General features: G+C 24.7%; 1 protein-coding gene across 5 annotated transcripts in view; it reads right to left on the bottom strand.

Annotated features, from left to right (window-relative positions):
- mwh (multiple wing hairs) overlaps window positions 1-14484 on the bottom strand; it is a 49803-nt gene that overhangs the window by 32546 nt on the left and 2773 nt on the right. The window contains exon 1 of one of the 5 annotated variants that reach the window (XM_086908587.1): window positions 1661-1793. The exons of 2 other annotated variants lie outside the window; for them this stretch is intronic. Coding sequence is in view for 1 of the 3 variants with exons in the window: in XM_086908589.1 (XP_086764715.1) it covers window positions 139-198 (60 nt within the window). In the remaining 2 variants the exon portion in view is untranslated. Of the gene's footprint in view, window positions 1-138; window positions 369-1660; window positions 1794-14484 lie in introns of those variants that run through there. 2 more of the 5 variants (XM_086908586.1, XM_086908589.1) reach the window with 2 other exon arrangements.

Here is a 14484-nt window from a genome sequence, read left to right as displayed (position 1 = left end):
ATCCAGTTTCTAAATTCTAATTTCTAAGAAACACTTATACACGGATAATCAAGCAATATCTAATTTTAAATTTCAATGATTCGTTTGACTATTCCACAATATCGGAAAAAATCAAAAAACACAATGCAAAGATGTTACCTGAATTTCCTCTGAATCACACGTGCTCAACTTTCCTGATGCATAATTCAAAAGGCACATGAAATAAAATTCATTCACGAACTAACACGATGTAGATAAAAATTAATTTTCATTGTTGGAATGAAACAGAACTATCACAACTTTCGTTCACTTAAGTTTCGTGAAGGAAGAGACATTCGTTGACGCGATCCGCTCTTTAAGACGACCGGAGGTTTACTGACACCGGCGCCTTCACCTGCTCGTAATGTAAGCCAGGTTTCAGTTTATTCTGTGATGCGTCACGTAGAGGGGTAGAAAGGACAAACGTGAAGAGTAAGTATTTATTAGTGATCGATATTCAATAATTTTCTTACTATATGTATATACGATAAATACGATATAAATCTCAGACAGTGGAATTAACTTTTTAGAAATAAATCTTCTTCAATAGCATAAAATAATTATATTTACTATGTGATTTTAATATTACAATATCGAAGATATTATTAATTTATAAATTCAGATACTAATAGTGTATTGTGTGTATTAATAGTTTCTAATCGTATTTAGGTATATTCTATCAGATTATCCTAAATATAAAACAATAGAAAATTGTAAGATTTTAAAAATCGATGAATATTATATTTTGATATAGTTTGAAATCGAAGAATGATTTTTAATACTTCTATACAATATGCAATTGATTTTTTATTGATATACCAAAAATTAAGATGCGATAATGAAATATTAATTATTATAAATAATAATAAGATAAAAATTTTCAACTTATTCTTCGAATACTACTTAGTTTAATACTGAATATGACCGCGAGAGCTCGCATGCTACCACGAGATTGCGAATTGGCGGGAAATAGATAACGATGATTAAAAAACCCTCCCATTATTTAAGAAAAAAATTATCGACATTATATATGGATAAAATTATAAATACGCTATTTTATTACAGATAAATCTTTCATATTATTTTAATACAAATAAAATATAGATTTCATATTGTAAAAGTCTTAAGAATCTTTTACTAGAATCATTTCCAACATTACCGATCTACCATAAATAAGATTATAATCACAAATTTAATTCTGTAATTACAAATTACAATAGGCAAGTAAATTATATATAAATATAATAAATATGTAGAAATAAATCAAATTTTAATTTTATTTATTATTATTTCATTAAATTATATGATTTTTTTATATTCTATCAATTCTATTAATAATGTAAATGATAATTTAATTGAATTAATGATTTTAATAATTTTAATTTAACAGCAAGATTAAAATAATTTAAAATTATAATTATATTTTTGAAGATTTTTTAATATTTCACTTTCGATACAATTATCAATTTTCAAACATTCAATTTCTCTTTTAATAATTATTACTCAAAAAATAATTATATTTTATATTATAATATTAAAATAAAGAAATAAAGAAATAAAAAATAAATAGTAAAATATTAAAAAAATCATTAAACCATGTATATAAAATAAAAATATATTATAGATTTATAAATTAACATACCTGTCAATGTCATGTAGTTATTCTTCTTAAATTCGATAGGTCCAAATTACTGATACTAAAATCTACTGATTCTAACACTTAATATATAATAATAAATTGTATAAGTAATAATATGATTGTCGTAACTATAAATAAAAGAATAAAACAAATATTCACATAGGAACAACCACTACCGATTCTTAGGTGCCGAGATGTTGAACTGAACGAGAAATAAATGTTGTCCACTATTTATAACTTTTTAGGAAGTAACGCTGAACCAATGAAGTTCAAGCAAAAGTATGCTTGCTTGTGATTGGTGGAATGGTGCACCTATTTTTGTTAACTTCGATCTATTCGAATTATCTTCCGTTTTTTTGCATTTTGCTACGCAATAATAATTTATACAAATAACAATGTAATTAATATATCTATCAATAAAAGGATAAAACAAGTATTTATATAAAATATAGCAAAAATCTTTATCATCTTTTAAATATTGATAGATATTGAACTGAACGAAATATAAATGTTGGCGAATATTTATAAGCTATATTAACATTAGAAAGCAACACTAATATATATAAACTTAAACAAATGCATATCTGTCATTGTAGCAAATGTGCATTTATTTTTTCGATGTGTTCCAATTGTTTATTGACTAGAGCATTTGATATATAATAATAATTTGTACAAATAATAGCACGATTGACGTAGCTATAAATAAAACAATAAAACGATAAAACAAATTTAAAATAATATATTTGCATAACAATGAAGTTCAAGCAAAAGTATGCTTGTCTATGATTGGTGCAATGGTACACCTATTTTATTAAATTCGATCTATTCGAATTATCTTCCGTTTCTTGTATTTTGTTATATATTAATAATTTATATAAATAATAATGTAATTGATACCTCTATCAATAGAAGAATGAAACAAGTATTTATATAAAATACAGCAAAAATCTTTGAGATATCGATAGATATTGAACTGAACGAGATATAAATGTTGCCGAATATTTATAACCTATATTAACATTATAAAGCAAACTAAACAATTTAAACTTAAACAAATGCATGTCTGTCATTGGAACAAATGTGCATTTATTTTTTCGATATGTTCCAATTTTTATCGATTCCAGCATTTGATATGTAATAATAATTTGTATAAATAATGTGATTGACGTAGTTAAATAAAAGGATAAAACATATTATATATAGCAACATACAGTCTTTGTCATTTCTTAGGTGTTGTATTAAACAAGAAACAAATATCAAATATTTTTAACCTACATCACATCATTTTTAACCTAATTTATAACCTACATCAATATAAAGAAGTAACACTAAACTTATGAGATTCAAACAAATGCACGTCTGTTATTAAAATAGTTGAGCATTTATTTTTTCGATTTCGATTAATTCTAATTTTCTCTTGATTCTAGCATTTGATATATAATAATAATTTGTACAAGTAATAATATGATTGACGTAGCTATAAATAAAAGGATAAAACAAATTCGTATAATAACATATAGCAAACTGCCAACAGGTGTCGAGATGTTGAACTGAACGAGAAATAAATGTTGTCCCCTATTTATAACTTTTTAGGAAGTAACGCTGAACCAATGAAGTTCAAGCAAAAGTATGCTTGTCTATGATTGGTGCAATGGTACACCTTTTTTATTAAATTCGATCTATTCGAATTATCTTCCGTTTCTTGTATTTTGTTATATATTAATAATTTATATAAATAATAATGTAATTGATACATCTATCAATAGAAGAATGAAACAAGTATTTATATAAAATACAGCAAAAATCTTTGAGATATCGATAGATATTGAACTGAACGAGATATAAATGTTGCCGAATATTTATAACCTATATTAACATTATAAAGCAAACTAAACAATTTAAACTTAAACAAATGCATGTCTGTCATTGGAACAAATGTGCATTTATTTTTTCGATCTGTTCCAATTTTTATCGATTCCAGCATTTGATATGTAATAATAATTTGTATAAATAATGTGATTGACGTAGTTAAATAAAAGGATAAAACATATTATATATAGCAACATATAGTCTTTGTCATTTCTTAGGTGTTGTATTAAACAAGAAACAAATATCAAATATTTTTAACCTACATCACATCATTTTTAACCTAATTTATAACCTACATCAATATAAAGAAGTAACACTAAACTTATGAGATTCAAACAAATGCACGTCTGTTATTAAAATAGTTGAGCATTTATTTTTTCGATTTCGATTAATTCTAATTTTCTCTTGATTCTAGCATTTGATATATAATAATAATTTGTACAAGTAATAATATGATTGACGTAGCTATAAATAAAAGGATAAAACAAATTCGTATAATAACATATAGCAAACTGCCAACAGGTGTCGAGATGTTGAACTGAACGAGAAATAAATGTTGTCCCCTATTTATAACTTTTTAGGAAGTACGGCTGAACCAATGAAGTTCAAGCAAAAGTATGCTTGTCTATGATTGGTGCAATGGTACACCTTTTTTATTAAATTCGATCTATTCGAATTATCTTCCGTTTCTTGTATTTTGTTATATATTAATAATTTATATAAATAATAATGTAATTGATACCTCTATCAATAGAAGAATGAAACAAGTATTTATATAAAATACAGCAAAAATCTTTGAGATATCGATAGATATTGAACTGAACGAGATATAAATGTTGCCGAATATTTATAACCTATATTAACATTATAAAGCAAACTAAACAATTTAAACTTAAACAAATGCATGTCTGTCATTGGAACAAATGTGCATTTATTTTTTCGATCTGTTCCAATTTTTATCGATTCCAGCATTTGATATGTAATAATAATTTGTATAAATAATGTGATTGACGTAGTTAAATAAAAGGATAAAACATATTATATATAGCAACATACAGTCTTTGTCATTTCTTAGGTGTTGTATTAAACAAGAAACAAATATCAAATATTTTTAACCTACATCACATCATTTTTAACCTAATTTATAACCTACATCAATATAAAGAAGTAACACTAAACTTATGAGATTCAAACAAATGCACGTCTGTTATTAAAATAGTTGAGCATTTATTTTTTCGATTTCGATTAATTCTAATTTTCTCTTGATTCTAGCATTTGATATATAATAATAATTTGTACAAGTAATAATATGATTGATGTAGCTATAAATAAAAGGATAAAACAAATTCGTATAATAACATATAGCAAACTGCCAACAGGTGTCGAGATGTTGAACTGAACGAGAAATAAATGTTGTCCACTATTTATAACTTTTTAGGAAGTAACGCTGAACCAATGAAGTTCAAGCAAAAGTATGCTTGTCTATGATTGGTGCAATGGTACATCTTTTTTATTAAATTCGATCTATTCTAATTATCTTCCGTTTCTTGTATTTTGTTATATATTAATAATTTATATAAATAATAATGTAATTGATACATCTATCAATAGAAGAATGAAACAAGTATTTATATAAAATACAGCAAAAATCTTTGAGATATCGATAGATATTGAACTGAACGAGATATAAATGTTGCCGAATATTTATAACCTATATTAACATTATAAAGCAAACTAAACAATTTAAACTTAAACAAATGCATGTCTGTCATTGGAACAAATGTGCATTTATTTTTTCGATCTGTTCCAATTTTTATCGATTCCAGCATTTGATATGTAATAATAATTTGTATAAATAATGTGATTGACGTAGTTAAATAAAAGGATAAAACATATTATATATAGCAACATACAGTCTTTGTCATTTCTTAGGTGTTGTATTAAACAAGAAACAAATATCAAATATTTTTAACCTACATCACATCATTTTTAACCTAATTTATAACCTACATCAATATAAAGAAGTAACACTAAACTTATGAGATTCAAACAAATGCACGTCTGTTATTAAAATAGTTGAGCATTTATTTTTTCGATTTCGATTAATTCTAATTTTCTCTTGATTCTAGCATTTGATATATAATAATAATTTGTACAAGTAATAATATGATTGACGTAGCTATAAATAAAAGGATAAAACAAATTCGTATAATAACATATAGCAAACTGCCAACAGGTGTCGAGATGTTGAACTGAACGAGAAATAAATGTTGTCCACTATTTATAACTTTTTAGGAAGTACGGCTGAACCAATGAAGTTCAAGCAAAAGTATGCTTGTCTATGATTGGTGCAATGGTACATCTTTTTTATTAAATTCGATCTATTCTAATTATCTTCCGTTTCTTGTATTTTGTTATATATTAATAATTTATATAAATAATAATATGATTGATATATAAATAAAATAAAATAAAAGAATGAAATAAATATTAAGAATACAAATATTTTTTAAAAATATAATTGTATTCCATATATGAAATGTCTGAGTAGTTTTATTTTATTATATTTTGTACTCATTAATCAATTTTATTTTTAATCTGTATCATTAACTTTATGCGTAATATTTTTAAAATTCATGTATTTTTATATTGTCTATTTATTTATAACATTCTATTTACGTTTTTGTATTATTTATTTTTCGGAGGGCAAAAACATTTTTTAAAATTATCACCAATTTGACAGTTTGTATTGATGCTGGACGCGTTCTGATTGGCTCCTGAAACAATTTTTCTCCCCACTCCAATTTGTATAAAAGGCGGTCACGCGACGAGATGATGTCATTGTGCTATCGAAAGTCATGGGGATAGGTTGTGTCACTTTTCATCAGGTGCGTAATTTTTCTATTACTCAATATTTCCGTTATTTTTTCACTTTTCGCATGTTTTTACTCATTAATATACGTCTATTCTATAATTTGTTGATTGATAAATAATTTATTTCTTTTTCTTTTAATTTATCATATATTGTATATTGAATATTGAATATTGTTTATTGTATATTGAATTTGTAATTATCAGTAGCTTTTATTATGAGTTTGCAAAATAAAATTTAAATTTGATTTTTGCTTTTTTTTGATACAATAATCTATATATTTCATACATTTATTATAAAGATTTGATTTTCTTTTACAGATTATTACAATTACATATAACTTCGAAGAAGAGACGCCACTTCAAAATTGGAAGCCATGTTGATTGATCAATTCAAATACTTATTGGATACTCTTTTTGGATGCATGGTAATATTCAATTTATTATAATAAAATAGACGTATGTATATGATTTATTATTTTATTAATAATAATATTTCTTGTAATTTTTTATCTTTTATCTTTTATATCTTTTTAATTATTAATAATAACATTTAATATATATATATATATACGTATATATATGTGTGTGCATATTATTTTACTTTTATTAATATATATATATATATATATATATTTGATGAATTATTCAGAATATATAATTGATATTCAATATAACTATTATAAATTATATATTTTATTTAAAATACTAAGATGGAATTAAAAGGGATTAAAGAAATTACGTCTATTTTTTATTATTTTGGAAATTTTGATTTCCAATATTATTAAATTAATTTTAAAAAGTTTTTTTCAATATATTGTTAAATATTTTATAAATAATTTGACGATTTCATATATAAATTTAGATTTATATTTAAGCAGAAAGCTAATAATTTTAGAAAAATAGCAGTATTTTCTTCAACAAATTTTTACCTAGAAAAAAGAAGAAAAAAATTTTTTTTTTTGCTCTACCCTTGCCTATATTGGATTCTCTTACATGAAGAGGTAATTATTTTTATATATTTTTTTATAATTTATTTTTTTAATTTTGATTTTTTTTTTTTTTTAAATTCAAAGTTTATCGAATTCTGTTTTTTATTATTTGAAATATTTTTAAATAATAGAATTTACTTTTAAAAAAATTTTTAATATAATATTTCATATTTTTTGTTAAAGATATTAATAGCTGCTTGGACTTCAAATTTAATTATTTTTGACCGCGCGCAATGCGGTTATTAGAGTCAGTGTTTGTTGCGTAATAGTATTTCTGATATTTTTTAGAGCACAATAGCTCACAAATTTGATTATAATAATTATACGCGAAAGTAGAATCAGTGCTTGTACGCCGATTATTCAACATGAACGGACGTGTTAATAGCTTCTTATTTTTATTTTTTTTTTTTTTATAAATTTTCGTTTTCGGTACAGGTTAGAGTCAGTGCTTCTCTCATCAATATAAGCGATCATCCATCATGCGAAGAGGTAATTGTTCTTTGTATATCTATATATTATATTATTTTTTTATTTCCAATTTTTATTTTTATTAAAGTTCAAAATTTTATCAAGTTCCATTTTTCATTATTTCAAAATTTTTAAATAATAAATAGAATTTACAGTTAAAAAAAAATTTTAATATAATATTTTATGTTTTTATTAAAGATGCTGATAACTGATTGGACTTCAAATTTAATTATTTTTGACCGCGCGCAATGCGGTTATTAGACTCAGTGTTTGCTGCGTAATAGTATTTCTGATATTTTTTAGAGCACAATAGCTCACAAATTTGATTATAATAATTATACGCGAAAGTAGAATCAGTGCTTGTACGCCGATTATTCAACATGAACGGACGTGTTAATAGCTTCTTATTTTTATTTTTTTTTTTTTATAAATTTTCGTTTTCGGTACAGGTTAGAGTCAGTGCTTCTCTCATCAATATAAGCGATCATCCATCATGCGAAGAGGTAATTGTCCTTTGTATATCTATATATTATATTATTTTTTTATTTCCAATTTTTATTTTTATTAAAGTTCAAAATTTTATCAAGTTCCATTTTTCATTATTTCAAAAATTTTTAAATAATAAATAGAATTTACAGTTAAAAAAAAATTTTAATATAATATTTTATGTTTTTATTAAAGATGCTGATAACTGATTGGACTTCAAATTTAATTATTTTTGACCGCGCGCAATGCGGTTATTAGAGTCAGTGTTTGCTTCGTCATAGTATTTTAAATATTTTTTAGAGCACAATAGCTCTGATTAAATTTAATTATAATAATCAAACGCGAAGATAGAATCAGTGTTTGTTCGCCGATTATAATTTATACTGACACGTTAATAGTTCCTTATTTTTTATTTTTTTTTTTATTTTAAATATTCGTTTTCGGTACAGGGTAGAGTCAGTGTTTTTCTCAAGAGAATAAGGCGATCATCCATCACGCGAAGAGGTAATTATTCTTTTTTTATCTATTTAAATTTTTATTCTTCTAAATAGAAGTTAACTGGAATTTCAATATCATTATTACATATTACATATTTAATAGTTTTCGTATTTTAATTTTTTTCAATTAGAACCGTGTTTTAAATTATGATGTTTTGTCACAGATTTCTTCCATTCTCTGCTACCTGATGACTTCTCGATGATTTCTGGGCTACAATAACAGTGAGGGGATTCGTCGCATCGTATGGTGAGTCGCATGCTTTTTGGTTCCTCCGGTCATTCAACCATGTCGTAGGATGAAAGATCCGAATCGACACGAGTGATTGGTTGTATACGTAGAAATTTTGCACGAGCACAGTGACCGCGGGTATTTATTATACTCGTGAGTAGTAACATTGCTTTTTTGTGTGTTTTATTTATTAGATTAGGATAGGTTTTCTTGCACATCGCGTTTTTAATAAAATAATATTGATTTTATATCAATGAAGTTTTAATACAATATCAATAATTAAAATATGTAAATTAATGGTATGAATATTTGTAACTCAAAATATGTTTACTTATAAAATAAAGATATATTTAATATATAAATCAAATAACCGTATGAATATATATTTTTTAATGAAATACGAATATTTAAATAAACAAAAAATATCGAAATGATTTTAATTAAATAGATATCATATTAGTGTAGAAGTCGGATATCCTCCGACTTCGTTAATGAAAATTTCAATTAGAATAATAATAATAATAATATATTACTACTATCAGTGTAATGATAAACAATTTTCAATTTTTTCTTAATTCTGTATTATAAAATTAAATATGATTTTGAAATATAAAGATATTCTATTTTTTTTCTATTTTCTGCATATAAAAATGTATGAAATACGTGCAAGAAGACATTTCGCGACAGGTAGATTTTGGAATCAGAGCAATAACTTTTGAATTTTTTACATTTTCGAAAATGTTTTGATGAAGAAATCGCCTGAGGATATTTCCATTAGAATCAATTATCTTTTATTATTAATCATATAAAAATCTTTTTTATATAAATAAATTTAAATAAATAAATAAATTTTTTGTTCATTGCTTATATATTTTTCAATTTTTAAAATTGTAATAATAATTCATTAAATTTTATTGAAACAAATTTTATAAAATAAATTTTATTAAAGTTTAAAATAAAATGAATATATAATGAATTGAAAAACATTAGTTCGTTAAATAAAAAATAGATACTTTAATATTGTTTTTTAGCTCAGGATTTTCAGATTTAATCCCTTCCGTGTCAATTGCCAGGACCTCATTCACGTGCCCAGGTGCTACTTGGGTGAGGGAAAGGCAGTAGGCATGATGATCTTAGTTCATAAGCTAATGAAATTTCTTTAGCGACTGATGATGCATTAGCGTATCGTGCACGACGTATTTTCCACATTATGTGTGTGTGGTTAGGCTGTGGAATTGCGTCGTTTCATTTATCATTTCATAACTCGATATAACTTGAAATATTTAAAATATTAATTCAGAAATGTTAATCTTATTACAACAACTCATATGCAATATTATATAATTATTACATTTTAAATTACAAAAATGATATTAAATTTATTAATATTAATATATTAATTTAATTGCTTTTAAAAAGATATATTGTTTCCTTTATAAATATTTATAATTCAAATTAAGATACACTTATTTCACGCAATGGTCGCTAGTCATCGTCAGTCGATTTCAGGAAAATGGTACGTAAAGTTAGAGTATGCGAGTTGTGTGCCAAGCTCGGGTGTCGGAGGCGTCCCGGGACGTTTTCCCTAGTGTAGGCTTTTGCGCCCGAGTATTATGTGTGAAAATCGTAGAATGAATGTGTTGGTATGCCTGTTTTGCCATTTTTTAAATATAGGGTTAGGTAGGATAGGTAGAATACTTTCTGGTGTGAATGTTAATTATAAGTAGGTAGGGCCGGGCAGGTTGCCACAGTCTCTGGTCGGGTAGGCGCGTTTTCGCGTGGCAATCTGTTTCAGGAAATCTAATTTGAAGAATCGAAGCTAAAGCTGGAACGAGTGGAGCATGCCTCTCGTATTCGGTTTTATTTATCGATTTTTCGAATTTTCGCGGTCGCGGTCGCGAGTGGTTCGAAACGAACGTTGGTGCTCGAAATTCTGCACTTGTACGGACAGCGATTGCTACGATCGTTGCTCGGCCATGTGCACTAGCTTTCGCGATTTAGACTTTTTTTTTTTGTTTTTTTTCTTTGATCTTCGATTAGTGAATTTCGAGCCTAGATTTAAGTTTCAGCGGGCATTGCGCCCGAAGGAGGAAGACCGAAGAGGCCCGACAAACTGTCACGAAGAGGGCTGCAACGAATGGCTACTCATTTTTTAGATCTTTTTTGGATCTAAAGGATGGGAAGTCATTGTTACTACTTTGTCACTGTGTCTCGTTTTAGTAATATGTAGTATTTGTCATATTATTTGGCCGATTGCATGCCGGCCCATCATAAAGTTCCAGTCATTATGGGCATATCGCGATTTTGTATTAGTGTTGCGATTTATTAAATACGGGTTGAATTAGAGTTGCGAAATAATTTTACAGCTTTTTTTTTAGTATTATGAAAAACTAATTGAGTTAGTGTTGCGTTAAAATAAAAATCGCGTTTGTATTATAATTAAACATTGTTTTTCATCAAATATAAATTATTATAATTTCTAAATAGAATAATATTAAAATTAATATCATTTGCTATTAAATTATAACTTCATAAAGAGTAGTAATTTTTAAAAATTTTTTTTTTAAATTAATGTTGCAAACACGTTATACCGCGATTGTTTATATTATTTTTCAATTAGTGTTGCGTTTAAAAATAATCGCGTTTGCTGATGTAGTGTTGCGAATACTGAATGCCCAACTTTCCACGAGAATTGTGGAAGCTTTTGTTCCTGAATCATCTGGTGTAGCTAAAAATGCTACATGAATGACTACAACGACAGCAGTCATTAAGAAGAGACTGCATTGGATTACGCTATTAGTGTTGCGTCTATTGAAATTGAGTGCATAGAGTAATATTATTATTAGTGTTGCGTATAATTAATACCGTGAATTTTTTAATTTTTTTGTTTTTTGTTTTTTTTTGTTTTTTATTATTTATAAATTAACATTGCAAATATATTGAAGCACTCATCGCGTTTGATTTTAAAAATTTATAGTTTATTAGTGTTGCGATAAAAATGGATATTCCACTCACGGTTTGTTCGGTTTTATATTGAGTGGAAAATATTTGTATTTTAGTGGCCCTTCTGGCTACTATTTAAACATTTCTTTTTCAGCGTCCCACACTATTTGTTATAGAAAATACTGCTATACATTTCTCTTTAATGATATTATCAGATTTTTTTAAATATAAATTACTTTAACTTTTCAGCAATAAAATAAATCAATTTTATAAATAAATTTTATTTGTATAAATCAAAATTCATTCATGATTATTATCTGTTTTTTAATAAAAAATTTTACGAGAAAAATTTTAAATTTCTCAGAATTAATAAATGAAATAATTTCTTAATAAAATAATCTTTTTTTTCATCTTAGTATTAAAAAAAAATTTTTTGATTCATTCATAGTTATTATTAAAAATTTTCCAAAATATTAATTGCTCATCTTTAAATAATTAAAATTATTTAATAAATAAAATTTGTAAATATTTATTTTATATATATATATATATATAAAATTTTGTTTCAGAATCAATTTTTTCTTAATTATTAATTATTAGCTAATAATTATTACTATTAATCTATCATATAAATTTGTTTCAGATATGATTATTCATAGAAAGTATGAATTGGGTATATACTTATTACAATATTAAATTTTTTTCTAATTAATTAATTTTTTTTTAATTAATTACTAATTCACTAAATAAGTTTGTTTCAGGTATATTTATCTACAGCAAGCATCAATTAGGTATATATATTTTTCATAATATTAATTTTTTTTTAATTATTAATTTAATTAATAAATTTGTTTTAGATATATTTATTCAAAAAGGTATGCATTTATCAATATTTATTAATATCTCAAAGAAGTACAATTTTTTTGTAATTTATTTAATAATTTTTTATAATTTAATTTGTTCTAGGGACTATTTTGCAGAATGTGGTCAATCGAAGAAGATTATATTTTAAAGATTACTCTTTCCCTTTTTTTAATTATTTTTAAATTCTTTTGTACCTAGACTCCCCTAAACAGATCTATAAATTTTTACATATGGAATAATTTTTTGTGATTTTGTTTATTTCTGAAATTATTGTGTAATTCATCGAGGACACATATTTCTTTTTATTAATCCTTTCCCTTCTCTTGATTATATTTAGATTTTTTTTATAGGTAGGCTCTCTATTTAAATTTTTTAGTTAAATAACAATTCTTATTTGTTTCTGAGATCATCGTATAATTCATCGAATGAAATATATATTTCATACAGTATATATCCTACTATTTTTTTTCCTCGATTATATTTAGATTCTTATATAGGTAGGATCTCCATGCAAATCTTTAACTTTTTCTATAGGTAAATAATATCATTCCGATAGATAAAAATTATCTATAGATAAAATCTTATGTAGGTAGAAATTTGAATTCATTGTCAATGGGAAATAGGATTCCAATTTTTAACTTTTTTTTATAGGTAGGTAGATAGTACCATTAATTTTCCGATAAATAAAAATCTGACTCCTATGTAGGTAGTAATTTGAATTCATTGTCAATTGAAAATAGGTAGAATCCCCATCCAAACTTTTTCTATGAGTAGGCAGATAATACCATTCATTTTCCAAAAGATGAGAATTAAAAATTTAGCTTTATATAAGTAGAAATTCATCGTTGGGAATTAATTATAAATATTTCATGAAATCTTACTAATTTTGTAGTCTTATTATTTGTTTCAGAAATCGGATGGAATCAATATGAAATCAAACATCAATAGAAGAAAATTTGTACATTATATAATACTATTTTCCCTCTCCTTAATTATATTAATATTATAGGTAGGCTCCTTGAAAAAATTTAAAAATTTTTATACAGAATGGTACTATCTATAAATTTTTATTAAATAGAAAAATAAATGCAAAGTTTACAAATATTATATTCGTATAATATAGAATTCCCCTTTATTTCTCTAAATATTAAAATTTTTTTAGATGTACGTACTTAGGTAGGTTTTACTGAAGACAGGGAGGTTAAAAAATTAAATTTATAATCAGGAAGGGTAATTTTAAGTTTAATTAAATTTAAGAAGTGATAGATTATTTTTAAGTAAAAATTTTTAGACATAAATAGATTTTAAGGGGAGCTTAAATTGCTGCTTAAAGTAGAATGTAAATGCATGCATGTGTTGTAGTAGTAGTAGTAGTAGTAGTAGTAGTAGTAGTAGTAGTAGTAGTAGTAGTAATAGTAGTAGTAGTTATGGTGATGGTATTAATCAATAAAATATATATAACTATGTATATGACATATTTTATTTTTTTTTTGTTTTATATTTATCTATTTTGTAATTATCAATATTTTATATCTTTATCATTATGTACTAAGTAGTAATTTGTAATATGTCTTATATAGAGTTATATCCTTAAATTTGTAAGGTGTA

Source organism: Apis florea, unplaced genomic scaffold (assembly GCF_048593485.1).
Source record: "Apis florea isolate Af1SG1 unplaced genomic scaffold, ASM4859348v1 contig_3081_pilon, whole genome shotgun sequence".
Taxonomy (NCBI): domain Eukaryota; kingdom Metazoa; phylum Arthropoda; class Insecta; order Hymenoptera; family Apidae; genus Apis; species Apis florea.
The sequence above is the reverse complement of the archived record's forward strand: the minus strand, read 5'-3'. Positions and strand labels throughout refer to the sequence as shown.